At 39.4% G+C, this 27,024-nt stretch overlaps 2 protein-coding genes across 4 annotated transcripts in view; one reads left to right on the top strand and one right to left on the bottom strand.

The window, feature by feature from the left end:
* Positions 1-2,878: 2,878 nt before the first annotated feature.
* Positions 2,879-15,827, bottom strand: LOC101849698 (tRNA (guanine-N(7)-)-methyltransferase). Its single transcript, XM_005099427.3, has 6 exons — positions 15,594-15,827; positions 6,627-6,799; positions 5,453-5,637; positions 4,846-4,959; positions 4,270-4,371; positions 2,879-3,073 (listed from the first exon to the last, which is right to left on the bottom strand). The coding sequence occupies exons 1-6, from the start codon at positions 15,671-15,673 to the stop codon at positions 2,945-2,947; spliced, it is 783 nt and encodes a 260-aa protein (XP_005099484.1). The 5' UTR covers positions 15,674-15,827; the 3' UTR covers positions 2,879-2,944.
* Positions 15,828-15,916: 89 nt separating this feature from the next.
* The window catches only part of LOC101849133 (peroxisomal leader peptide-processing protease), a 12,918-nt gene continuing 1,810 nt past the window's right edge, over positions 15,917-27,024 (top strand). The window contains exons 1-9 of one of the 3 annotated variants that reach the window (XM_005099426.3): positions 15,917-16,004; positions 19,034-19,900; positions 20,525-20,733; positions 21,131-21,268; positions 22,161-22,322; positions 22,699-22,820; positions 23,969-24,057; positions 25,094-25,188; positions 26,277-26,354. In XM_005099426.3, the coding sequence (XP_005099483.1) occupies positions 19,059-19,900; positions 20,525-20,733; positions 21,131-21,268; positions 22,161-22,322; positions 22,699-22,820; positions 23,969-24,057; positions 25,094-25,188; positions 26,277-26,354 (1,735 nt within the window). In that variant the 5' untranslated portion in view covers positions 15,917-16,004; positions 19,034-19,058. Of the gene's footprint in view, positions 16,101-19,033; positions 19,901-20,524; positions 20,740-21,130; positions 21,269-22,160; positions 22,323-22,698; positions 22,821-23,968; positions 24,058-25,093; positions 25,189-26,276; positions 26,355-27,024 lie in introns of all 3 variants that reach the window. The other 2 variants (XM_005099424.3, XM_005099425.3) reach the window with 2 other exon arrangements.

Raw genomic sequence — 27,024 nt, 5'->3', positions numbered from 1 at the left:
GTGCAATAATTAATTGTTTGTCCATTTGCTCCGTCAATGTACGATTCCATATTTGAAGTCGCTTTTTCCTTTTGTGTGGGCTACAAATCTGGATCAGAAATGTAATATTGCTCTTGAAGATATAATTTTGGGGCATGTATTTCCAGCACAAAACGTGATAAAATTTTACAATAAGGTTTGTAAACAAACTAATGTTTTAAAGGTCATCATTTCTACTTAAATGTAGATTACTGTTTCGATACTTCTGGAACTTTGGTAAGCTTTTGTACTTCGTTTCTAAAATATCAAGAAAAATGGTATATTTTCCAACTTTAACAGTGATTTTTTTTAGTCTTGAGTGTTTGGAAAATGAAATGAACTGTTGCTGCATCTTGTCTCATAAGTTTTTGTGTTTTGTCAATTGAGAAAAAAAAATGTTGATTTTGCCCTACACGGGATAAATCTTTTAAGTCTGAAATTTTCACTTTTCTTTACAAAAGTTTTCATGTACCACTTTTGTCTAAGACACGCAGACTGTTAGTAAGTGTTAGTTCTTTAGTTGTCATATTGTTGGACAAACAGAAGGTAACGTCAAGGTCACTGACTCCCGGTACTTGAGTCGTCAGGAATTGAGGGGCTTTCTGTTGTGTAAGTTAAGACAAGTATCAAGTTGATATCAAACGTTTTCTAAAGAATCCATCATTCACATGGCAGATCACAAATGAAATTATTTTTCTCTAAAGAGATGTAGGAGTTAAAAATGTTACTTAAAATGTTACAGTTTTTGTGATTTCAATATATTTTTTTAAAAATCAGGAAGTGATCTGTTGACTGATTTTTCAATTCCCTACCAATTTGAAGAAGCAGTTTCTTACCTCAAATTTCCAAGTAGGGAAAGTTCACATGAAATTTAAGAAAGGTTCCAAGCAGAATATTTACAGAATAATATATGGCTTGAGTATTAAAAATGTTTTTTTGGTTTTATTTTTCTCTTGTGTTTTTGGCGCCTATGCTTGGAAATGTCAGATAAGCGTGTATGTGTTACGCTGTTGTCTCACTTTGTTACAAAACTAAAGCTCTGAGCATGTTGTATCATCATTATAGTTACACACCTTATTCATTTTTCTTCTCCCTCTCTCTCTTTCTATTGTATCTGATATTGCAAATGGGATAATCTGCTAATTTAATACAATATCTTAATCACCTCAACATGAGTTCATTTTTTTTTCCTTTTGTAATTTCAAGTTCAACTCAAAGAGAAGTCTATGGCAATTTAGTGCAGGGAGAAAAAGCGAGAGAGAGACAAATAGTAAAAGAGAGAAAGGAAAAAAGTAGGCCTCTGCAGAGCTCTCGTTACTGAGGACTGATTATATTGGATTCACTTGAGACATTGCTGTTCCTGTTGTGTCCATAATCATGAACCCAGAATGGGATCTGTCTAGACCATGCAGAACCCATGTAAAAACTGAGTGGGATTTTTTCGGTGTTTAAAAAAAAAAGTGTTTTAGGGTGCTCGAAACTGCATAAGGCCAAGGTCATAAGAAGAGCATACGGGACACATTAAATATTTTTCAATTTTAGTAGGAATTAATTTTGAATTTTACTCCGGTGGCGGCTGAAGCTTACTCTTATCATGCGTAACTTGCACACAGGATCTCCGAGGTTTTCACCCTTATCCGAGAAGGCTTGGTGTTAGATCTTACCTACCATAAGATCAGGGGTGTAGCTGAAAGACACCAGTAAGAAGTAGCCAAAAAGAAGCAGTAAAAATGCTGCAGAAAGTAGAAAGAGTCGGGAGCCCAGATCAGGGGGCAAAGAGGGGTGGGGACGGGCCGAAAGTGGAGACAAAAGCGGACGACAGAACATGGTTAGAGAACAGGAAAGGAGGTGAAAGGAGATCATTTCAGAGAAGAAAATTTTCTGTCGCTGTCAGGTTTCGAACCCGGGACCTATTGAATGAGAGGCGAACACCGTAACCTCTTGACCACGAGGCCGCCCCCCCCCCGAGAGATCCTTACAGGATAAATGTGGGAATGAGATATAATCTGTCACATCTAGACAGAACACAGGCTCAAATGTTAAAAATGAATGATTGTGTCCTTTTTTTAAACCATCCCCATTGACACTACTTAGATCATTTAGGAGGCCGGCTTCATCCCTGTCTATCGGGACCAACCCACGTTGAGGGGGATACCTCTCTCCATGCAAGTAGAAAGAAATTCTCTCCAAGCAAGAATCCAACTTAGGTCTTTTGCGTGCAATGGCAAAGTACCTACCGGCTCTACCACAGACACAGGTAGGTGCACAGGCTCAGTGCCGGCTTCATATGGACAGACACAGGTCGTCAACAGTGTGGTTCGAGAGCTAAAAACTTTTCAGCCGAGTCTGAGAATATCACCTGGGTTCTATCTCGTGGCCTAAGCCAGGCCTAAATAGAGGGTTTGAGTATTGAGTTTTAGTAAAAATTTTACGGCACTTATAACAATAAGGTCATATAAGTGCCAAAGTTGAGAGGTGTTACAAGAGAGTAACAAACACAAAAAAGGAGGAGAGATAAGGACGATAGATGTTTGATGGAGAAAAAAGGAGCAAACCATGCCAGAGCACCCTCCAACCACCCATGGTATGATGAGTTTGAGAGTGTGCTGGCTGCCATTCAAAATATAAGCATTATAATTAAACTTGCTGTGAAGTGTAAACTGCTGAGGTTGGAGGGTGCCACAGGTAGGCGTAGATCCTATTTCTTTTCCTCTCTTGCTTTTTCCTAGCACTCGATGACAATGTCCGTCATATGTTGATAGGCTTCTTTCTCTCTGAAAAAATTTGAACATATAAAACTTGTGTCTTAGAAGACAAAAAGAAAGATATACACTAGAATACATCCAAACAACAAAAGATAAACTGTATAGTCAGTAACTGTATTTGTGATTGAGATAAAAGCTAAATGACAACGGCAGAATTAATGTCACGAGCGGGAGTCTGGCCTTGACTCAATCCTCCGGAACACGGCCAGCCACTTGTCCCCCTTGTTGCGAGTCACCTTCTGCCCCTCCTCCGTACTGGTGTAGAGTTTCTCCACCACAATATCCTCTTTCTGGAGAAAACAAAAAGTAAAACAAAATAAAAGTAAAAGCCACTGAAGAAAACACGAAACACAGACACGCTGAAATGATGTGCAAAGAGGAAGTGCAGGTGGTAAGAGGCCACTGCTGATGGGTTCTTTTTCATTTTCCCTTCTGTTGTTTCTGTCTGTCTGTCTTACTTTTTCCCAGCACTATATGACCATTATTGTGTAAATAAGCTTTTTTTTAAACAAAACTTAAATAAACATACAAACAAAAGTTGAAATCCGAGGCTCAAATTCGATCCTGGCTAAAATGTTTTATTCCTTCTTCCAGGAAAACCTCTCAGTCAGTAGCCCAGCATGTTAACAAGGGACCTATTTCTTTACATTGAAAATGACCTACAGAGCGTCTAGTAGGGCATTAAATTTAAACAATATTATCAATAATAAAGGCAGTGTAGAAAAAAATGACAAGCAACAGCACACTTCTCCAATCTACTCCAATCCCACCAAGGGGCTTACTGTTCTTATCCTGTCGTCAAACACCAACAGTGACACAGGGCAAGGGTCAGACTTACACTGATCCCATTAACAAAGGGAGAAAAAGAAATAGAAATCAAGAGACTAAACAAATCCCTTCACAGAGCAACCCTGTCATGAAGCTTCCTTTCAATACAAAAAAAATTGTTTCGAATGGTAAAAGTTCCCACCAAATAAATTGTGTTCCTGGATTTCATTCTAGAACTTTCCATTATAATCTTTAAAAAATGAATAACAGCGGTACACACTACACTACAACAACCCTGAGCATCCTCATGCAACTGACACTATAATCAATAAATAAAAGACTGACAAATAAAGTAACAATGAAATAATATTGTTACTGTTACTATCGTAACACAAAAGCCTAATTAATTTTTTGTTCAGAGAAAATGGACAGACACAGGTCAGAGAAAATCTTTTAAAAAGTTGCTTACCAAAGCCAACAATATCAGCTAAAGTACCGTTACAAATGTCTCAACAATTTTATTATTAAAGCTTGAAATAAAACCTATATTGAGGATACAAATCAAGTAATGGGCATTTTTAACATATCAATACCTAGAAATCTGAAACAAAAAATGACATTTAGGCAAATGTGTTTTTATTTCTGTGATGGTATGATGAGCCTTTCATAGAGAGGTACAAGACCACGTAACATTTTCGAGACAGAGAGAAAAACCTACCAAATCTTCCTCGTTCACTCTCTCAAACAAGGGAAACTGCATGAAGTGGTCCACCATCCAGTCATGAAGGTCTTTCACGTCGGTGATCGTATAAACAAAACCCTGATGACAGCCAAACAGACATATAAATGAGGTTACACAAGAGATTAAATGAGCTAGCCCTTTTTTTTCTCCCTTGATTCTCAGGGCTTATCCCTTGGTTAACCCATTCAACACGGTGAGCTGTATTTTGCCTCTCATATGGCCATAACCGACATTTTGTGGGCTCAGCAACTTTTTACTTTCTCACTCCAGAGCCCACAGACTCACACAAACCACCATATCACACCCGGATTACGTTTTTCCTTGTGAACTATCAGATCAGAAATAAATCCCCCCTGTGTTTTGATACTACATAGCATATTTCAGCTTCTTTTTCATAGTTAGAGAAAAAAAATGTGTATGATTACTCTAAAGCAACCCGACAGAATTGAAGGGGTGATAATCTCATACCACAACATCCTTCTAGTATAAAAAAGATCTCTTAACATCCCCTGGCCACCACAGAGTTCAGCATCAAAAACAGCCAGTTCTTACCCCAACTTTCATGACGTAGGCGTACTCAGCAAGCAGTGTTTGATTGATGATCCTCCATTTGTGCTTGGTCTTTTTGAAGTGCGGGTCGGGAAAGAGGAAAAACATTTTCGTAAGCTGGAAAAGAAAAACAAATTTAAATTAAATTAAAAGACAAAGTTCATCAAAACCAAACAGCAATGATTGAACTATTCAGAAATTACATCCAACACACCAATTTATTGTTAATTTACATCTTCATTGATACCGGTACATAAGGCCATGCAGGGGGAAGGCTGTTTCGATTCAGTCTAAAAAATCTTTCTGGGCAGTAGAGAATATATCAGAGTTGAAAGAGATAAATTATATCCATGAAAAAATTTCACATTGCAAAAATGGAAGTTTTATCCTTTGACTTTGATAGCAAGGGGAAGAGCCATACCGTTTTGAGATACGTGAAGGTGGCAAGTCACACTAAGATTTTATAAATGATAAGAAATAACAAAATAAATAAAAATGTACCAGATTGATTTCACATCTGGCTCAATAGTATACAACAAGAAACGTTTATGTTTTTAACTTATGATCAGCAAAAACCAAAGAACAGTGAAAGTTGCATAGAAGCCCTTACCTGCCCTTTATGGAAGAAATTTGGGAGATACTTCATAGCGTTTGCTCTGATGCAAGCAATGTTGTCGTAACTGCCAGGGTGTTGGGTCCTTAGTGCCTTCACGCGATCCTGGACGTAATCACTGACCTTGACACGAATCTCCATACCCAGCATCAGGGTCTCGGGGAAAAGGGGGGACAGGGTCACTGGAAATTGTTGTTATCAAATTAAATCAAGCTGTACACCAAACTAGACATCATAATAGAATGTGTGTGTGGTGTGTGTGGGGGGGGGGGGGTTGAGTATGTGTGGGTGTTTGTACGTGGTGAAACTGAAACGCCAAACCAATATGCCAGGATCTAGACAATAAAGACTTATTTATCTCATCTTATTTTTTAAGGTAGACATATAAGCAGACAAACACGTTCCCAATCAAGGTACAGGGTTGAAAGCAAAATGAGAAATGTCCCTACAAGAACGACAGAAACATGGATCTGTTTGAAAGCAAGCTCTAAACTTTACACTCTCATTCATGTTGGTCAAGCTCATCCAACAACTGCACATACAACTTACTAGGCCATTGAAGAGTGAGGCAACAGCAAATGAACAAGACAACAAAAAACTAGCATATCATGCAGCACACTGAAATATGAAATATACGCTCCATAAGATTTAGAGTAAAAACTCTGTTAAACTGTAAACTTTCATGCACAATGATAATATACACGATGGGATCGGGGTCTGTGGTGTAGCACTTACGCACTCCGCTGTCTCACACAGGGAAACCCCAGATTAAATTAGTTAAAAAATACAGAACATATATGTGTCACGATGAAGTAGAATTAGGCGTTTGTCAATTTTTGGTAATGTGGAGTTATTTGTATCACCAAAAAGCTTATTCTTTTGTCGTATTTTCAATGAAAAAAATACCCATCTATCTTGAATTTCACCACGATGCCTCACATTATATAATATATATATATATATATAAACTCCATTTACTCTACAAGAACCAGAACTAATTACAGTAGGTAGAAATCATCATCACTGACATCAGACTGGTGCCCATGGAAAATAGCGAATAACTCGACAGCTTCATATAACAAATTTTAACATCCAATTGTTACAGGTTGAAACAATAAAAAAAATTTTGATTAAAAAAAAACATCTACAAAAAAAAAAAAGCTTCACTGACCTAATAATCCTCCATATCCACAACCAATGTCAGCAAATTCTACCCGCTTCTGTTTTGCTGTCAACTCTGTTCCGTTTAAATCTTCTCTATCACGGCTCTCATTCTCCGTGGTGACAGGAGCAAAATGATCGGGATAGTACTTGGACCAGTCCATCAACTCTGGTTTCACTGGGCTGAAATATAAAACAAACAAAAAAACCTTTACAGAGTTGAGAAAGATATTTAATAAAGCTCTTAATTGGCTATTGCAACCAATAAATATATTTATATGTATATATCGTCTGCAAGCTGTTCAGATGTACCAAGAAAGCCCAAAATTCTGAAGGTTTTTTTAAAGCCTCTTCTTAATTTGGCATTCTCTGCTTTTGGCCCCAAGAGAACCGGAATGTCGATACTGACTTAACTACTTGGTATCGACACTTTTATCTAAAAGAGAGCAAGAGATGCACTGCTATTATTCAGTACAAAATGAGCAGTAATAGTTCATTTGTTTCTAACAAGGGGAGTTGCCCCCCGGACCTAATGAAAATATGTGTGTGTGTGTGGGGGGGGTGTCATGATTCCCTGTATTTAACCCTAATTCGATGTTTTGCAATAATTAACTTTGATATAATTTTCTCTCCCTTGACGAGCTCAAACATCATATGGCACGCACCCAACAAAAATTAATCGTTTCGAACCAGAAGTAAGCGGTGGAGCCAAAACCCATACTCCATAGTTATCGTTGGAGCCAAAACCGCATTCTTCCCTTCATTTTTGGTATCAGTATCAGTTGCATTTGCTCAAGAAATGGAAATGTTTTGTCGAAATTCAAATTCTAAATGTTGAAAAAAAGAATAGGAAAAGACGGCCAACATAATGTAGGTTGGGTACAACTACAACTGAAAAGAATTTGCTTTCTGGGTCTTGTACATTTTCACTGCTTAGTGTAAGAGTCAGCCAATGCCATGTATGAACAAGTATAGTATATTATATATTATCAATTTGAAAAGTGACGCACGACAGTCTTGCATTGTTGAGCAGTCGATTTGAACAGCTTGCGGAGGATACAATTGTAATCGTACTTTTAAGTCTTTCTTTTCTATCCAGTGTACACATTTAATACTCAATGATATACAGTGGAATCCTGTTATAACGAGAGGGAGGGGACCGGTGCGAAATGTCCGTTATAGGAGGATTCTTGTTACAAGAGATCCAGTAATAAATTCAAGGAAAATAGTAAAGTAGGCCTAATCTATGATTTGGCGTTCTGTTTATTCCTTTTTGTATTTCCCCTGATGATGATTTGTTCAACATGATCTCAAGGTCTTACTTGATCAAAAATCGAATCAGGTTTCTTTCTCTAGCACTAGCAATGTTGACAAATCGGTCTTGGCGATCAGAAAGAAGGGGCTCTGGCTCTTGGCTAACTCGCCCGCAGGGTTGTCCCCCACCCCACCACACACTGTGGTGCGTTGCGTCTGCTCGCACACGTCATACATTCTCTCCATCCATCTATCACAGCATTGTGACCTCTCCATTCCGCACCAGAGAAGTGAGAGGCACGGTATGCCTAGATAATCTAGACTGGGCTGGCCTATCACGCGATGCCTTCACTCCGGCCTTCATTGTTGGTTCGTGTGGGCTCTCCCATTCCTTATTTTGCTGGATCACCGACAACTGTCTCAACTGGCAAGGTTTTATAATAATGTTTAATTGGTCTGTGCACTGTGCACAGTAGCAGCAATATTCCGTTATAAACGACTCGCGTGACGGTCTGATTGCGCAATAGCAGTATTTTTTTACAAAGATAAAGAAGGAAAAAAAACGGGGTTTTAGAACAGTGTCTTTATAACAGACTTCTTGTTGTTTCAGGACTCGTTATAAGTGGACTCCACTGCAATATATACATATCTGCACAGGTGAACATATACATGATTTATCCTGAAATATAATATGTGGAGTTCTCAGGCTCTAGTCTCTAGACTATTACTTATATCTTGTTCACTTTTGTCTGACTGCGTAAAAAAATTCTAGCTCATTTACTAATTCACTTATGTCCATGAAATTTTGCATGACACTTCTCTACAGGCCAGCAACCAAACAATCTTTTTCAAAATCGCGATCCAGTGATAAAAAAGTTTTTCTATTCAGGCCCTATATTAACACACTTACAGTACCATCGGAGACTTAAGTCGCCAGGCATAGTATATGCTCATTTAGTCACTGACGCAACCAGGGACACTAAACTGTCTAAAAATAATTAAACGACGAATGGACGCAATGTGCACAGAAGTAAACACCAAAGGAAGTCACTCTATATGATAGCTGAATGGTTGATGAACCTCTATGAATTTTTAAAGCTTGTTTCTTGGCTGCCAAGGTTTTTTTTAAGTTAAAAAAATTCTACCACAGCTTTCAGCGTTCTAAACTGGTGCTGTGCTTGAGGGTTTTTCACTATATATATGCATATATATATGCATATATATATATATATATATATATATATTTATATACGCCTTCGGTACTGTTAGTGCTAAAAACCGCTCTTTGGATGCATTAAAGGCCTACACAAGGTCGCTAAAATATATGACTTACAGTAACCATGCCTTCAAATTGCATATTTTGAAAGTTACACCACACTATTCCCTCATTTCAGTGTAAGCTTTAGATTTCATCCCCCAACTATCTAGACGTCTCTACGTGTTCCACGTGAGTCTCGAAAATTACTCACCCCATCTCTTGAATCGTGTTTCTTAGGCGTACATTTTGGAGGCGTGGTGTTGACAAAAATATGTTAACTTTTTAAAAATGTTTTAGGTGTGTATGCTGTAAATCTCTTATTATTTTTTTTACTCGCTTTAATAGTTTTATAGGCTTACAATAATTACATAAAAAGAAAGGCGAAGCCTTCCTTTGTTTGCGGTGACCTTTATGAATGGGCTTTTACTTTTAGATTCTGTTGTTTATCTAACTTTTAATAGACCTGTAATACAAAGATCTGAGAAAATTAAACAGAGGGATCAGACAAAAGTGAACTGAACAAGCTATGCAGACATGCGATTAAACGTAGAACGACGCAAACTATTTTTAGGAAAGGAGGCCATCTTGTGTGACGTCAGATTGGGATACCCCTCCTATTATGTGACTACATGATCTAAACATAGCAGAGCTAACCGCATGGCACCAAAGATCGTGTATACCTACAAAGGCACCACATTTGGTGCGATGTTTTTCCAGGAGACATACCGGTAATGTGATATGATGCAGTGCTCCGATGATGCTGCTGCTTATCTCTTCTGCGCATTGTTTATCGGGCCCGGGGGGGTAATCTCCGGGCGCCTTTATGGCAAATTTAGCGTGCTTTATTGTCTTTGCATTTTTACCGTGTTTCAATTTCAAGCATCAGCGTTCTTACGGTTCTGAGCATCAACGATCAAAAAGTCATCTTACATCATCAGAGCATGGCTGATGAGCTGCAATTAGCCGCAAGTGTGAAATTTTATCGTGCAAAACACATCGATACGGATACAGTGGAATCCTGTTATAAAGTGCGATTTGGTGGGTGGGGTCAATTCAGGGAGGGGACCAGAGCAAAAATGACCGTTATAGCAGGATTCTCGCTATAAGGGATCCAGTAATAAATTTAATGGAAACTGTAAAGTACGCCTAATCTATGAGTTTGGTGTTCTATTTCTTTTTGCTATTTGCCTTGATAATGATTTTGTTTCAAAATGACCTCTAGGTCTTACTTGATCAAAAATCGAATCAGATTTCTTTCTCTAGCGCTAGATCTAGCGATGTGGACTGACAGCTCGGCATTGGGGATCAGAAAGAAAAGGCTCTGGGCTAACTCGCTCGCTGTGTTTTCCCCCACCCCACCCAGTGGTGCATTCTGTCAGCTTGCACACGTCACACATTCGCTCTATCCATCACATTGCTGTGACCTCTCCATCCCCGCATTGGAGAAGTGAGAGGCATGGTAGGCCTTGATAATTTAAACTAGGCTTACGCTGGCCTATCACGCGATGCGTTCTGCTTGTCTGCGCATGCCACACCCTCCCTACTCAGTTGCTCCGGCCTTCATTGTTGACGCACATGTGCATAGCAGCAGCAATATTCCGCTATACCCGACTCGCACGTTTGTCTGATAGCGCTATAGGAGTATTTTATTTACAAAGGTAAAGAGGAGAAAAAAACAGGGTTTTAGAATAGTGCCTTTATAACAGACTTCTCGTTTTTTCTGGAGTTGTCATAGATCTAAGTGGACTCCACTGTAATAGGTCAAGCCACAGACCCAACACGTCATTCCATCTGGTACCTCCAAAGATTCTCTACCTATTACAAGTGCATCACGGCGTCACTTTTCGCCCGATTCTGTTACTTTTAGTTCGCATGACTCAGCAGCCGGCCGGAGCTCCCCGGCCTGGGGTCACGGGGTTAATGAGCCCTGAAGCCACTATGCCGGTGTCGGTTAGGAAGTTCGCATTTTTGACCATGTTTAAAACGATATAACTTCTTCCCCATCTCACACAGAAAACCATTACGCAGATGTACTAAAAGCTCAATGTCTTGAGATTTATTCTGCGTTAGAATGGTTAATTTCTGTGCCTTAGTTTTTGTTCTAGACAAGTGTTTGTAGAGTACCCAATTTGTCCTATTTTAGTTACAAACTTATGAATAATGATTGTTAATTTTAAAAAGGCACGACTACGAATATCATGTCTTTTACCATGAGAAATCTTAAATCTGCGCGAGTAGAAATAGTCAAGTTATAAGAGAAAAAAGATGCACATCTGCATTTTTTAACTAAAGACGATCAGCGTTAGCTCTTGCTCTACCATTAAACAAGAGAAAGTTACTCTGCATTTGTTCATGAATCATGTTGGGTCTGTGGCAGCCTGTATACAACTAAAAAGATATAATATAAAAACCGTATGAACACATGGTGTAGAGATAAACTTCTTGTATGGAATAAAAAATAATGACAGCTAACACATTCATTCTTAGTTTTTGTGTCGGAAATATGCGCGGACACAATTATGAATGTAAAGAAATCAGTCACATTGTCAGTTATTGCAAATGGTCATGATAGAAATGAAAAATAAAGCTGGAAAAGTCTGGTGCTGATTCAGTGTCCCTGGAAAGCTAGAAATTATTCTTATAACCCAATTACGAAAAGTCATCCCTATTATTCAGTCAACTTACAAAACTTAGACTTAGCGTTTTAAGAAAAGTAAGGAATTTCTGGAGTGTAACAAATATTGTTCGTGTATTACATTGAAGATGTATTCTGGCACTAAAATCGATTTGTACTTTTCATAGAGAAACTTCACGGTAACTTTTATAAACTTTTGAGAAAGTATGCAAATATTCACAATTATATTAGACACATAAAGTTGTATTTGGAGGAATTATTTCATAGAGCGAATTGTGCACCCGATGAATAAAGTTGCAAAATTACAGCTTTCTGTTATATGCGCAGATACCATCTTTTCAGAGTATCTGCACCAATGTTATGTCGTTCATGTTCCAAAAGTTCGACAGATTTTGTCAAGGCCTTTTTCTATATATTGATTTTTTTTCATTCACGCAAGTCAAAAAAAAATTACAATTTAGCATTGCCGACTTCAGCGCGTCTAACGAAATAACCAGACAAGTTACAACGTCCGTTCTTTTTTGAGTCTCAAGAGCAGAAACGCATGCTTTGGGTGCACTAAATGAGAATTACCATAAATACAAGATACACCTTAAATTGTACGTTGAAAAGTACCAAAAATTCAGTCGGCCCAGACAGAGCGGCGACAGGGAGCTGACCCCCGTGACCCCGACGTGATAAGGCGCTCGGCGGGGAACCCCCCCCCGGCAACTAAAATTCCACCGCCGGTGCGCCGTGGCATACATACGATCTTTGGTACCTCTACGGTCTTATAAAAATAGTCTGTGGGTATCCCAGGTAGTGATGACATCAAATTACTAAAATTAGCAGCCAATCAGGAAGATGCGTCGTTCTACGTTTACAGACCTGCCACTCTATGAAACCTCAAAATCAGGATCTCAGGGAGAAAAAATCGGGATTTGGTGAAAAAAATCGGGATCAACAGCAAATCACCAAGGTGACTGCCAAAGCTGACTTACAATTTTTCCAGGGGTGTCCATAAATTACTAGGCCTCTATGCCCTCTGTTTGTCTTTGTTTGTTTGCGTGCGCGGGCGCGCGCGTGTGTGTGTGTGTGTGTGTGCGTGCGTGTGTGCGTGCGAGCGAGTTATCATTATTTTTTGTAAATCCTGAAGCATCGCATCAAGCATTCAGAGTCCGAGTGTCTATACTCCCCCCCCCCCCCTACCCCTACCAATAAGTCCCGAAATACATGAACTTAAGTTGACCCCGTCAACGGATGGTCCCCGACACGCAGAACTCACACGGTGATGTCATGTCACGTGACGCAAATGCACGATTGAAACAATTTTTTTACTGACGGGTCCGACTAACTGCACGTTCACACAAAACACTTGGATGAGCGACAGTCGTTCTACTTCTAGGATAACGATGGTGGCCGACCGACCAAATATACAGTAACAAATCTCTTCCCTCATAATGCGTTCAGACTAAAGCAACGACAACAGCCGTATGTTAGTCTTGTCAGCGCAGTTACATGTAGTTGTGTAAGGGTTAGAAAGACTGTCGTTCGGCCAAGTGTTTGATGTGAACGCCCAGTTACCAGACCTCGGACAAGGCTTGTTTTGAAAGTAACAGCGGAACTACGAATATTATCAATTATTTTTGTATCATGTCCCAAACTGTAACAGTTACCAGGCTATCATTGGAGAATCCTGAGTGCGGGCAAAGATCCCACACAACTTAGGGCGAGTCAACTACTAAATGCGGCATCCAGGGTTGGTGATTTTCTTTATTTAAATCGGATTTTTTTTTTTTTTTTAAAATGTCGACACAGTTTGGGATTTTTGGTGGCTAAAAGTATGTTCTTTTAGTGCAAAATGCATTGTCTTTATTTTAACTAATGATTAATTTAAGCAACTGCAATTTTAGAAAGCCTTAATCTGCTATATCAGTGAATTATGGCTACAGACAAAAAAATGAAGAAAATGTCAGTCTAAAAGGAAGGGGGGGGGGGGGGGGTAATTATGCATAGATAAACTTGCATTTTATTTTTATTACAGTGTGTGTGTGAGCACGCGCTTGTGTTTGTCGAAAAAGAAAAAGAAAATGCTAATTTCAATTTTGAAAAAAAAGTAAATTGAATACTGTATTATTTTACTACTTACAGTGACAGGGGGGGGAAGCAGACTTTTAAGCAATTTTAGTCTACTAAACCTTATATCTGTTTTATAAAACCAAGGAAAGGAATTCTGAATGTTTAAAGATGTAAAAACAGAAAACATTTTTTTAAAGTGATTTAAATCACTGAGTTTTATTTTTTAAATAAAGTTGATTTAAATATAAAAAAATCAACTGATTTAAATCGACCCGATTTAAATCAACCCAACCCTGGTTTTCAATTATGAAAAAAAAGTAAATTGAGAACTGTATTATTTTACAGTGACAGGGGGAAAGCAGACTTTTAAGCATGATTATATTAGTCTACTAAACCTTATATCGGTTTTTAATAAAACCAAGGAAAGGAATTCTGAAAGTTTAAATATGTAAAAACTGAATACATTTTTTTGAAAATTATTTTTAAAATCAAATTGATTAAAATTTTTAAAAAATCAACTGATTTAAATCAACCCAGCTCTGATTTCAATTATGGAAAAAAAAGTAAATTGAATACTGTATTATTTTACAGTGAAAGGGGGGAAATCAGACTTTTAAGCATGATTATATTAGTCTACTGAACCTTTTATATCTGTTTTATGAAACCAAGGAAAGGAATTCTGAATGTTGAAATGTGTAAAAACCGAATAAAAATAATTTAAAAAAAAAGTGATTTAAATCACTGATTTTTATTTAAAAAATCAAGTTGATTTAAATTTAAAAAATCAACTGATTTAAATCAACCCAACCCTGGCGGCATCGATATTTCGGGAAATAGTGCTCAGAGTTCCTACTGACAAAAAGTTCAGATGCTTCCCGCGGTAAAGGAGAAGACAGAGTAAGTTTTTAGAAAAATCCGGCACAACAGCAGACTGGGACAAAAATCGGGATACACGCGATCAAAATCGGGAAAATCGGGATGCCTGAGATTTAGGGCAAAAAATCGGGATGCTTGAGATTTGGGGCAAAAAATCGAGATATCCCCACTAAATCGGGATGAGTGGCAGGTCTGCGTTTAGAAGCATAGAATCTATGTGATGCAGCTAAGTTTAAGTTACTCAAATAAGAGTAGTTTATTAGTAGTGCATTATTACTCAGATGATCTTACTGTCTGTTAGTGTTGTCGAAAGGCCACCTCTATTCTCACCCGGAGTGAGAATAGTGCAGGCGAGTCTTGTGGCTATTCTCACCCGGTGCGCGTTCACCAAATTTTGCGTCAACCCTAAACCACAGAATTCTACACTGTGATAACAGAAAAATTGTAGAATTCTGTGCCGTGAACAAACGTTCCATCACAACTGTAGCCTACTAAAAGCGTACATCTGTGGGCAGTGGAGAGAGAGAAAGAGAGAGAGGAGTAGCGCGAGAATTTCCGGGCAAAACAAAATGGCGACCCGCGTAGTTCGGCTCGATTCAAAAAGTTAAATAGCCGTAGCATCTTTGTAGACAACCAAATTAATTTACTTTTGTGTTTTAACATCATTTTTTAACTTTGTTTTGGTCAATTTGATCGTCCACACCGATAGACAGTATTCAGAAAGAGACAGAGAGAGAGAGAAGAGGGGAGGAGTTGATCTTGCGAGAACTTCCGGGCGGGTGAGAATAGCCACTTTCGCAAACGAAATCTAAAATTGAATTACAAGTTACAGTCTACAGTGCGACTACAGTAGCCTACACTTAATCTACACACTACCTACACTACACAAAACTTACTATTCAAGATTGTGATCCGAATTTGGGTTAGCATGAGCTCTCTGCCTGTAGTATTTTTTCTGGGGTAACTTTGCATCCATCTTGAAACACAGAGGAGGAATCCCAAAATATTGATCAGTATGTTCCTTCTTCTAGCCTACACCGCTAACAACATTGCATTATATTGCATCTATAGAGGCTTGAGATCTTGGTCTTTGCATGCACAATGCACACCGGAAGTAAGAAAACGAAAGCAAATTGTGCCCTGTTGGGTTGATCTTAAATAAATTTTAAAGTTCTGTCTAGTTGAGTTTACCAATAAGGGAGGTTACTCAAAAAAATAAAATCCATAGCATTTGGAGTTTGGAGTTTGGTTGGATTGGAGTTTGGAGTCCAGCCACACTAAAATTTTAACGCTACAATACACAACAAGTAGGTTTTGAAGTTGAAGACAAGTTTACAGTTTAGTAAAGGTGCCTGTTCCTCTGCCGAGCAACTTTTAAAAGAATAAATCAGCAAGCTGCAAGCGTAAGGGTGAACTGGATTCTAATCTTAGATCTATCATAATACTAGTACTATAGACTCCTTTATTAATTTTTCCCTGTCTTCCAGACTTCCAGAGCTTCTCCAGTGACGGCCAGGGTTACCGTTGCCATGCCATTAATAATTAGAAATCTAGATCTAGATTCTAGATGTAAATTAATTAAATCTAAACTCTAGATAGATTTAGAATTTATTCTTTATCTAGATCTAGATTCTAGATTTCTAGATATCTAGAAAAATCTGGTTCCCGTTTAGGAATACTAGAAATCTAGTTGGGACCCCCCGGACAATTACTTCTGGTTCTAAACAATGAATCCAGGTTTCTTTTTGATGCGCATGCGTTCCAATAGTATAGACTTTATTCAGCCTATCCACCTAGATTTCTAGATATCTAGAAAAATCTGGTTCCCGTTTAGGAATAGATCTACTAGAAATCTAGTTGGGACCCCACAGACGATTACATCTGGTTCTAAACAATGAATCCAGGCTACTTTTTGATGCGCGTGCGTTCCAATAGTATAGAGACTTTATTCAGCCCATCCACCTACAGTGGAAACCATTATATATATAGATCTAGAACTAACAGGCCCGGTAATAACGGCGATTCCTGAAATTTTTTTCTTACTTTTTGTCTCTGTTAAAAGTTCGGCAATAATAGGGCCTCATCGGAGCCCAATCGGTTATAGCAGGGACGAAGGTTTGTTCATAATGTGTAAAAAGAAAGAGAGAGAGAAACGCAGGGATGGAGAAAGCTCACGCAAGCCACGCCATTACAAACTCACACAGCAGGTGAAGCGAGAGAGGGTTGGGGTGTGCTGCAGACTTTGATCTAGCCCTAGCCTAGCTACTCACACCCAATATGTCATGCGCAAGCCTGCCGCATGGACAAAACCCCTATTCGTGGCGTACTTGTGGGAAGGGAAACTACTCATGAATAAATACAGCTGGATTAGTCAACGAATGCTTACTTCCCTTGCATTTCTGATTTAACAGGGATCTGACAGGACGTTTTCTCTGGTCCCACCATCCCTGTTACATCAGGTTTCCACTGTTGTAATTGCTAAACATCAAATTATGGTAAAATTCAGGGGGGGCTGAAACCCCCCTTGATGTTTTTGTTAGGTCAGCCCCCCCCCCCTTAAACCCTCCTTGCCTTGTTAAAAACAAGTGAAATTTTACTGCTCTTTTTGTATGGCTAGATCTACTGATAAAACCATCAATACCGATTATTTAAATCAGTAGGCCTATTGATATCCAGCACTCTGTTTGGATGATGTCAAGTCTAAACAGACGGGACCCAGATTCTTAAGTTGTACCGACATCTCTAGGTTGAATAGTTTCTTTTGAGTTTGAGTGAGAGGGCTTTTAAAGTACGAGTCAAGTCACTCGTCACTCCGTCAGTTCATTCTCGAAGATTGTCTGAAGAATCTCGTTCCTTAACGCTCTACGTATAACCTAACTTGACTCTGTCTAATCCGGAATCCCTTGCTAGCCATGGCTAGTCTACATTAGGTTTGGGTTGTTGTACTATACTTCAAAGGAATCAGGATGATGAGAAACGGGTTAGAGATAATTTTTATGTTTGATGGTTATGTCTACGGAGGAACTATATCTCTAAATCTAGATCTAGAGTATTTAAAGGCTATTAAAATGTTTGGTGCACACTGTGCACCATCAATACCGATTATTTAAATCAGTAGGCCTATTGATATCCAGCACTCTGTTTGGATGATGTCAAGTCTAAACAGACGGGACCCAGATTCTTAAGTTGTACCGACATCTCTAGGTTGAATAGTTTCTTTTGAGTTTGAGTGAGAGGGCTTTTAAAGTACGAGTCAAGTCACTCGTCACTCCGTCAGTTCATTCTCGAAGATTGTCTGAAGAATCTCGTTCCTTAACGCTCTACTTATAACCTAACTTTACTCTGTCTAATCCGGAATCCCTTGCTAGCCATGGCTAGTCTACATTAGGTTTGGGTTGTTGTAATACTTCACAGGAATCTGGATGATGAGAAACGGGTTAGAGATAATTTTTATGTTTGATGGTTATGTCTACGGAGGAACTATATCTCTAAATCTAGATCTAGAGTATTTAAAGGCTATTAAAATGTTTGGTGCACACTGACGAAAAATAATCCTCAGTGAACTTTTTTTTGGGTTTGGTTTGATATAAAATAGATTATATATTGTTGTTAATTACATCATGTATAGATCTCTAGTATTATCATTGGTGTGAGGTAAATATATCATACCTTACTGTTGGTCTCTTCATTACCAACACAGTCTAAGGGACATGTATGCCATGTAGGCCTAAACTTGCGCTCTTTACTACCATGTATGTGTCACGACGCTGTGGAATCAGGCGTTCGTAAATTTTTGGACATGTGGAGTTATTGGTATACAGCATGTTCTATTGTCTTGCTTTTGGTGAAAAAAATACTCATCTATCATGAAGAGTAGAAGTCGAGATATTTGCGATTGAAGAAAGTGGGGGTCGCCTGGTTTAAGAGGTAAAATTAATTAGCGAGAAAATGGCCTCCAAAGTTTGGCAACTTCCAAAGCTTAAGAGTCCTTTGAAACTGCAAATTAAAATTTTTGTGCCTTAAAGCAACATTTTTTAGTGAAATCCACACAGAAATGTGTTTTTATATGGACCTTAAAGGTGTTGAGTCCAAAAAGAAATTAGGTAAAAATGGCCAAACAGACAGAAAAATTACAATTTTTTAAATTTCATTATTTTGACGAACGCCTGATTTCACCAAGATTCCTCACATATTAAATAGAATCTTAACCAGTTGCCTAGCTCATGACACATGCTTTCTGTGCACAGCCAATTATTTATGAACAGTGCTTTTTGTCTTTTGTTTGAATGTTGTAATAATAATTTTCAAACTGTTTAAATTTTGCCCTCTACTATAGGCATCATCACTTGTGGACCTGCATTATGTTGCAACAAGGGGAATCCCTCAGCTTACTGGCTTGTGTGGTCAAATGTCGCCTTGGAGAGGTCAAGGATGAGTGCTCAGCTTGTGGCATTGTGTTGCGTCCAGATCAAGGAATTGTTCTCACCCACGGCTCTGTGCTGGCAGATCTTATTCTTCAAGACGATGCGCTGAAAGATATGGTGAAAAGTGGGCAGTTTATAGATGGAATATGTTTGAAGGACTGTGAGTTTGATGTACTTTTAGACAGGAGATGGTGTGAGACGAGCAAGGGTCAAGTTGTGTGGCCAGTGGCAGCTTCAGACGCTTCATACATGAAAAGTCTCCGCAATGGGAGTGTAACATCATATACGAAAGTTCACAGCAAATTTCTCGGAGCATTTAGAAATGATCATTTCCACCAGACAGTCAGTTCTCTTATGCCAAAAAGTAACTGGAAATTTGCAAATGATGTCTCAGATGAAAGTTTGAGTATGGAGGAGTCGGAAAAGGAAACTTCTACTTCCAAGTCAGCCCTTGATGAAAGTGAAATTGCTTTCCAGCTCTTAAGTTATTTCTTGGTATTAAGGATAGCGCCCATAACATTACATCAGAATGACGGTGTCAAAAATGGTCTGGAAACATTTGTGAGTGAGAGAAGTGTGTGTTCTGCCGGGGATGTCGCTGAGCTTATTGCGACGCCATTTGGAGGGCTCAGTCCGGGCGTGTTCTTTAACTCCTTCAGCCGCGGAGTGGTCAGCAACGTCAGCGGGCCGCGTAACTGCTGGATACTGACAGACGCTCGCTGCATTCCTGGGTCAGAGGGCGCTCCTCTCTTCACGAGTGGGAAGGGTGAATCTGGCAGGTAAAATAAATCAGCTCTTACACACGTCTTGATTCTTACTCATGAAATGTCGTCACTCAGTTTCTTAATTGTTGCTTCACGTTGTATTGCACAAGTCACATATGACATTAGAATTAAAATTCATGCCAATCTTTGGGATGGTTTACAATTCTCCTTCTCAAAATGCATAATTAGCAGCCATGACAGAGTTTTACACTACTGAGCAGTCGATTTGAACAGTTTACTGACTGATTTGTAAACTATAAGATAGCAGGTCTCTAAGGTGCTATTGGAATTTGAGACTTGTTTTACTGCTTTTTTTCTTGAGAAATCAATATCTGTTAAAGATATAGTGTTGATGAAGAGCTTTTTCTTCCGAGCTAACAGAGGTAGATATATACAATTTGTTTGCACTTCAAGCTTCTTCTCTATTTATGTAAGTTGGAAAAAGAAAGTTATAGTTTTAGTTCTGCTGCTTTTATAAGAAGGTGCCATGGATAGGTCCTTCTTTTTTATTACTGTCCTTCTCGTTGATTTTAACTTTCCCTCTAGCTTTTTCACACCTCCTAATGGCCATTATTTCCCCAGTGTTCTTTTCTGTTACTCTAGAGCAGCTAACAAATTTCCATCTTGATGACGTTTCAGGCATCTGACAGGTATTGTTGCAGCATCTCTGTGCTGGAAGAATAATGAATGGGTTGGCTTCTCTGTGGCTTGTAGTCTAGACAGTATCATGCACTCACTGACGCAACAAGTTCAAAGACTGCATCCAGGACGTTCGATGGCAGCTCTGGGGTGGACTGATTCCTTGAGTAGTGTTGCTGCTTGGAGACGCCTCTCTGTGCCTCATGCGGGTAATGGTAAATGATTTGTATGACAATGTGTGTGTGTGCGTGGGGGAGGGGGAACATGTTCAAATACGCACACTCTCAGGGCACGCGCACACACACTCACACACACACAAACACACACACACACTCACACACACAAACACACACACACACATACATGTACACACTAATTTGGTTAAATTGAGTTGTTATCAACCCAGTAGTCTTTTACGTCATGTGGTTCTCCCTACTCCCTATACGCTCTGCCTCTGAATGCAAACAGTTTTTAACAATCTTAGCTTCAGCTAATATAACTGCATTTAAGTTTAAGGGACATCATTTTTTTCATGCTATAATCATGATTCCCAGGTTTAAGTTTGTAATATGGTCTCTTTACATTTGTTTTTGCACCTGTTCACAGCATCAAAGGACTGGTTGCTAGCGACGACTGTTCTGGTTCAGGTCGGAAGCACGTGGGGGTCAGGGGTCATTGTCCACCAAGGTGAAGGTCTCATCCTCACCTGCTCACATGTGGTCAAAGATGCAGACTCTCATTCTGGTAAATGGAAACATTGAAATGAAGTGTTTTTGAAAAGTTTTTAATGCATCGTTTTTGTGCACTACTCTGTTTTTATTGTGTCTGTGTACTAGTGTATGTTTTTGTGGGGTGTGTGTGTGTGTGTGTGTGTGTGTATGTTTTTGTGGGGGGTGTGTGTGTGTGTGCGTGTGTGTGTGTGTATGTGTGTGTGTGTTTAATATGGCATGTGTGTGTTAGTGAGGGAAGTGCATCTTGTATGTTTTAGGAAAATGACCACAAGGTGGTGTTCAGGGAAAGAGACAGCACTTTATGATGGACATGAACTAGAGAGAGTGAAAGATTGTGATTTTGTATGACTGCCACTTTGTATGTAGGCTATGTACTTCTTGTCAGTGTCCTGCCTATAACAGTATATCTGCCAAATTAGGTCAGACACTTTTTTTGTCTCAAGTTTAAGTACATGTATATTAATTTTTAAGGTGTGATATTTTTATTAATGTAATGCGCATTGAACATTTTTTTAGAAAATGGAAATGCGCTGCTTAAATGCTATTTATTTTTATTATTATTGTTAGCCACATTTTAAAAAATTCAGACAAAACCGATAGTTTTTTACATGAAATTGTCTGGTAATCAATTCGCATACAACACCAATAGTAAGAAAGAAATTAAGAAATGTTCTTAAAATCAGTATTCATGCACATGCACAGATAGAGTCGGACACCTACATACTACATTATATATACTGTGTACTTTAAATTTCTGAGAGTATATATATTATTATTTTTTTAACATGGCAGTTAATAAATTTAAGGAAACAAAAGTTTCAGTTTTTCAGGTTGTCAACTACAATGATTTTTTCTTCCTTCTTTTCTCTCTGATCTGATAACTGGACCACTTTGATTTGCTTCAGTCCTTGTCAGGGCTTGCGGTGGCTCAGAGCACTACAAAGCGGAGGTGTTGTACCGCCAGAACCCCGTGGACGGACCATTTGACGTGGCGGTGCTGAGATGCCGCAAGGCAACGGCCCAATCATCTGCGTCATCAGCATTGTCCATTGTAAAACCTGTTGTTGGTGAGGAGAACTGTCTTTTAGCTCCATCGTAGCAGTCTTTTGGGGGTTGCAAGGAGGCAAGGCTTTTTTGAAGTTTGAACAGTTGATTTGGCCCTTCATCAGCTTTTCCTAGATTTGTAGCGACAGTTTCTAGAAAAATCACCTGTTCTATAAACAACCACTACCCATTTCCCCACTTGATGTGGGTATTTTTCTGATACTGCTCAGAGTTAATATTTTCTAGAGTCAATTTTTTTTTCCATGAACCAAACTTTTTTCACGGAACATTTTTTGGGGCATTGTGCAGGGTTTTGTTTCTAATGTCAGTGTCTCTCTGTGTTTTGCCCTCCCCCTTCCCTTCTCCCTCCCACCTCTCACCTATCACCTCCTACCACAGGGCAGCGGGTGTACGCTGTGGGCCACGCTGTGTTCAGCGCTGACTCTGACCTACCACCCTCAGTTTCTGCAGGCGTCGTGTCCAAAATTGTCTGTTCTGGAGGTCAGCCCGTCATGGTGCAGGTGAGTCTTCTCAATTTGCATATATGTGTCCCTGCCGGTCAATATCAGTCATATGAAGGAAATTTCAAAACTGGGTTAACATTATTTTTTAAAACTATCACCTTTTCCCTACGTTGGAGCAAAGATTTTCTACTAGTGGAGAATCTTTAGCTGAAGCAAAGGTGGCCCTGAGGTAATGGTTCTAAAAATAATCTCACAGCTACACACTAGCAAGATCCAAATTCCCATACCACGTCACCCCAGCTCACAACAAACCACACACACTTCCAAAATAAATCAAAATAAAATATTTATAGTCGATTATAGTTGTTTATTTTTATCTTAAGTGAAGCAGAAGACATCAAACTTTCAATATATCCAAAACACAAAAATTTCATGGAAAGTCACTTTTTTTGCCTTTCGAGCCTTGTAGCTGATAATAGCAGAGTGTGTCTTACGACTGATGTTGAGTGGGGCAGACAGATGTATGCAAATATATTGAAGTTGTCGATACACAAATGGGCCCAGTCCACTCAAGTTTATATTTCAGGAGGAGCTTAAACTGCGAAAAAAAAATTTTTTAAGGAATACTCAACCATAAGGTTTTCTACATTTGTTTAAAGAATATAAAATCTGTTAAGCTAGCAAGTCTTACGAAAGATCTAATAAAAGGAAAAGTGCAGATAGTTGGAGGGTGTCACTAGCAGGTTTTATTTTGAATTCCCTCTGTTGTCTCTGTCCGTCTGTCTTAACTTTGTCCTTGTATTTCATGACTATTATTGTATAAGTCTGCTTCTCTTTATTCTTTTATTTTGTCAACTTGGATCCCATTCTAGTTTGTTCATTTTTTGTGTGTCTGTTTTGTGTTATGTTCTTTGTGTGCGGGTCCACATGTACGCATTTAGTGTCTGTTGTTCTCCATCCATCGGGCCACATGTATGCGTTTAGTGTCTTTGTGCTGGTGGGTGGTTGGTGGGTGCTCTAGTGTTGTTTGCTCCTTCTTTCCTATCAAACACCTATCATCCTGATCTCTCCTCCTTCTTTTTTATGTTTGTTACTCTCTTGTAACACCTCTAGTCTTCGGCACTTGTATGGCCTTATTGTGTTGCAAGTGCCATAAAACTCTTTCTAAAACTAAAAAAGTGTCTTTGTTGTTCTCCATGCATCAGTCCACATGTGCGGTCCACCCAGGGGCCAGCGGGGGTCCTCTGCTGTCTGCCAGCGGTCAGCTGGTTGGGATTCTTGTCTGTAACACCAGGTACGTGGTGCTCATCTCTTTTTTTCTTTTTTTCCCCTTTTTCCCCTCAAGTGTTTGTAGAAAGAAAAGTTCTCTGCGTCACTTTTCGCCCGATTCTGTTACTTTTAGTTAGCATGACTTAGCAGCCCGCCGAAACTCCCTGGCTCGGGGTCACGGGATTAATAAGCTCTGAACCAACTTTGACAGTGTCGGTTAAGAAGTTCACATTTTTGTCTTGGTTTGAAATGATATAACTTCTTCCCCTCCGCACACATCAAACCACTACACTGATGTACTAAAAGCTCAATGTCTTTGAGATTTATTCTGTGTTAGAATGGTTAATTTCTGGGCCTTAGTTTTTGTTCTAGACAAGTGTTCGTAGAGTACCCAATTTGTCCTATTTTAGTTACAAACTTATGAATAAATTGTTGTTTATTTAAAAACGGCACGACAGATCTCTCCAAAATCTATGTTAAACTGACTACGAATATCATTTCTTTTACCATGAGAAATCTTAAATCTGCACAAGTAGTTATAGTCAAGTTATAAGAAAAGAAAGATGCACTTCTGCACTTTTTAACTAAAGACACTCAGCGTTAGCTCTGGTTTCACTAATAAACAAGAGAAAGTTACTCTGCGTTTGTTCATGAATCATGCTGTGTCTGTGGCAGCCTGCATACAACTAAGATGTGTCCCCAACGTGATAAGGCGCTGGTTCCCCGCTGCAACTAAAATTCCCTGCCAGTGCGCCGTGAGTTACTCTAACTCTTTAATTTTTTGTCTCTTTTGAAGAATGCAGAATTTGTAACCTGAGATTGTAACTGTAGTTTTCAGCAAAACTAACGCTACAACAACAGTGTCTACTACTTCTGCTGCCAGGGAAAATTGTTATCGAGTATCTCAGTCTTTCTGCTGGGATAGTGTATTCCCTCTCGGCCGGAGTGGGCCCTGACAGGCGTTGTCGAAGCCTGCCTTCTATATGGTGTAGATTGCATCAATGGGAGCATAAAAACACCTACGTTTAATTTGTTTTTCCTCTCTCCTCTCTTCTCCGCAGAGACCAGAGCAACAGTAGCTGCTTCCCCCACGTCAACATGAGTGTGCCGGCCGTGGCCGCCTGGACCGCTGTGCAGAAGTACAGGAGGACCGGAGGTGATCACATTACACCTGTTAAATATTATCTTCATCTGACCTTTTTTTAAAGTCATTGCCGTCTTTGTTGTTGTTAATTCAGAAGCCTTTGGACATGTGTCCTTTGGCCCATACCAAAATGTTATTTTGCTTAGAAAGAGAAGTATTTGTATGAATTACATGGATGGGCATTTTGATATTAATGGTAAACATATTACAGTAGAGTCCACGAATCTCGAACACGAAAATCACGAATTCTCGGGTATCTCCAAATAATGCTCGGTCCCGTTTCAGTCCATTGATTTCTTTGTATTGACTTCACAGAGTTCTTTAACACTCGGAACACGCGACACTCGAATTTCGAACAAATTCACTTTGCATTCTCAACTAAAGACTAGGCTTTACAGCCCTTCTGGCCGCGGGTAGGTGTTTCTTTGTTATTGTTCCAGCCATAACGTGGTCCTTGTCTCACCGCGAGAGGCTGGAGGAAGGGGGGTCGGGGAAGGGGGGGTTGGGGAGTGATCTTGACCACATGACTGGCTCACCACGCGTGCAATCATGCTGTGGGTCGCGCGCGGAGCGGATGGCAAGAGGGACTTCAGGGTAAGCTTCCTGTAAGCCAATAAAACGAGAGGAAAGGAATGACATAGGAGTCGGCTGTGCACACGTGAGATTTTCTGCTTTCCACTTTCATTCATCTTTTTGCTTTCACACCGTCAAAATGTTCATCAGTGGAGCTAACCACGTTAATTGTTTTAAAATTCTTTTTTATATCCCTTGATTTTCTATTTCTTTGTATTTTGTATTTGGGGCTTTCACGGACATGACGAATTACGAACATCTCGAACATTATTTCCAGTCCCCGACGAATTCAAGTTACCCGTGTTTGACTATATTGACTTGCGTGTAACTTTCGATATTGTTCAGATACTGTAGTCATTCAGTTTGTCAAACTCTCCAAGACTACTGTTGCAACAGAGGGAAAATGACAATGCTGGTCTCTACTGCTCTTCTTTTATAAGTAAGTAGATGTGTGTACCTGTAATTCTCATAAACCTATCTCCCTCTTGTGCCATTGTTGCTTAGGGATCTTGTTATTTTCGTTTCAGACAAGCAGCACCTACACAGCCTTCAGCTGCAGAATTCCTATGTCAAGAAGCTGTGGGCTCTGGGCAGTGTGACTCAAGGTAAGTCATGTTGTCATGCAAGACCTGACTTCAAAGAGGACGGGAAAGGGATAAGGAATTTGGGGAGGGGAGCAGCAGGAAAGGGGGGACAGAAAAGGGGAGGAGGAGGAGGAGAAAGAGGGTGAGAGAGGGAAAGGGCAGGTAGGAGATAGGGGGGAGGGGTGTAAATATTCTGCCTAAACTTCCACTGAAGGAGTGCACCTTATTTGCCACCACCTCTCCAGAGTAGGAGGGGGGGGGGGGGGGGCGTCTTCTTTTCTGTACATACTTTATCAGTTATCTTCTGTCTGTCTAGCTCTTTTCAATACATTGTACCATTTTGCTGACTGAGGGTCTGGTCTACTTGAAAATAAATGCACACAGGCCCATAGTGTGAAGCCATCTCTCAAAATGACCTTTTTGTGTCTATTAGGGTGGTAAACTGGAACAAGAAGCGAACAAAACCACCAAAAAGTAGTTTAAAACAGACTGCTTCTATGCTTTTATTACATCAATATTCTTGGAGTTAAGGAGCAGCTCTGTAGGAATAGGTCAAAGTTTTATTTCTGATAAGTCTTTGTGGGGAAAGAAAAAATAGAAATCATGTTGATACAATGATGATTGTGCGGAGGGTGTGCAGGGAAAGCGAGACAGAAACATCAAAGGGGGTTCTGGCATCATGTTTTTTGCT

This window comes from Aplysia californica, unplaced genomic scaffold (assembly GCF_000002075.1).
Source record: "Aplysia californica isolate F4 #8 unplaced genomic scaffold, AplCal3.0 scaffold00213, whole genome shotgun sequence".
NCBI lineage: Eukaryota > Metazoa > Mollusca > Gastropoda > Aplysiida > Aplysiidae > Aplysia > Aplysia californica.
The sequence above is the reverse complement of the archived record's forward strand: the minus strand, read 5'-3'. Positions and strand labels throughout refer to the sequence as shown.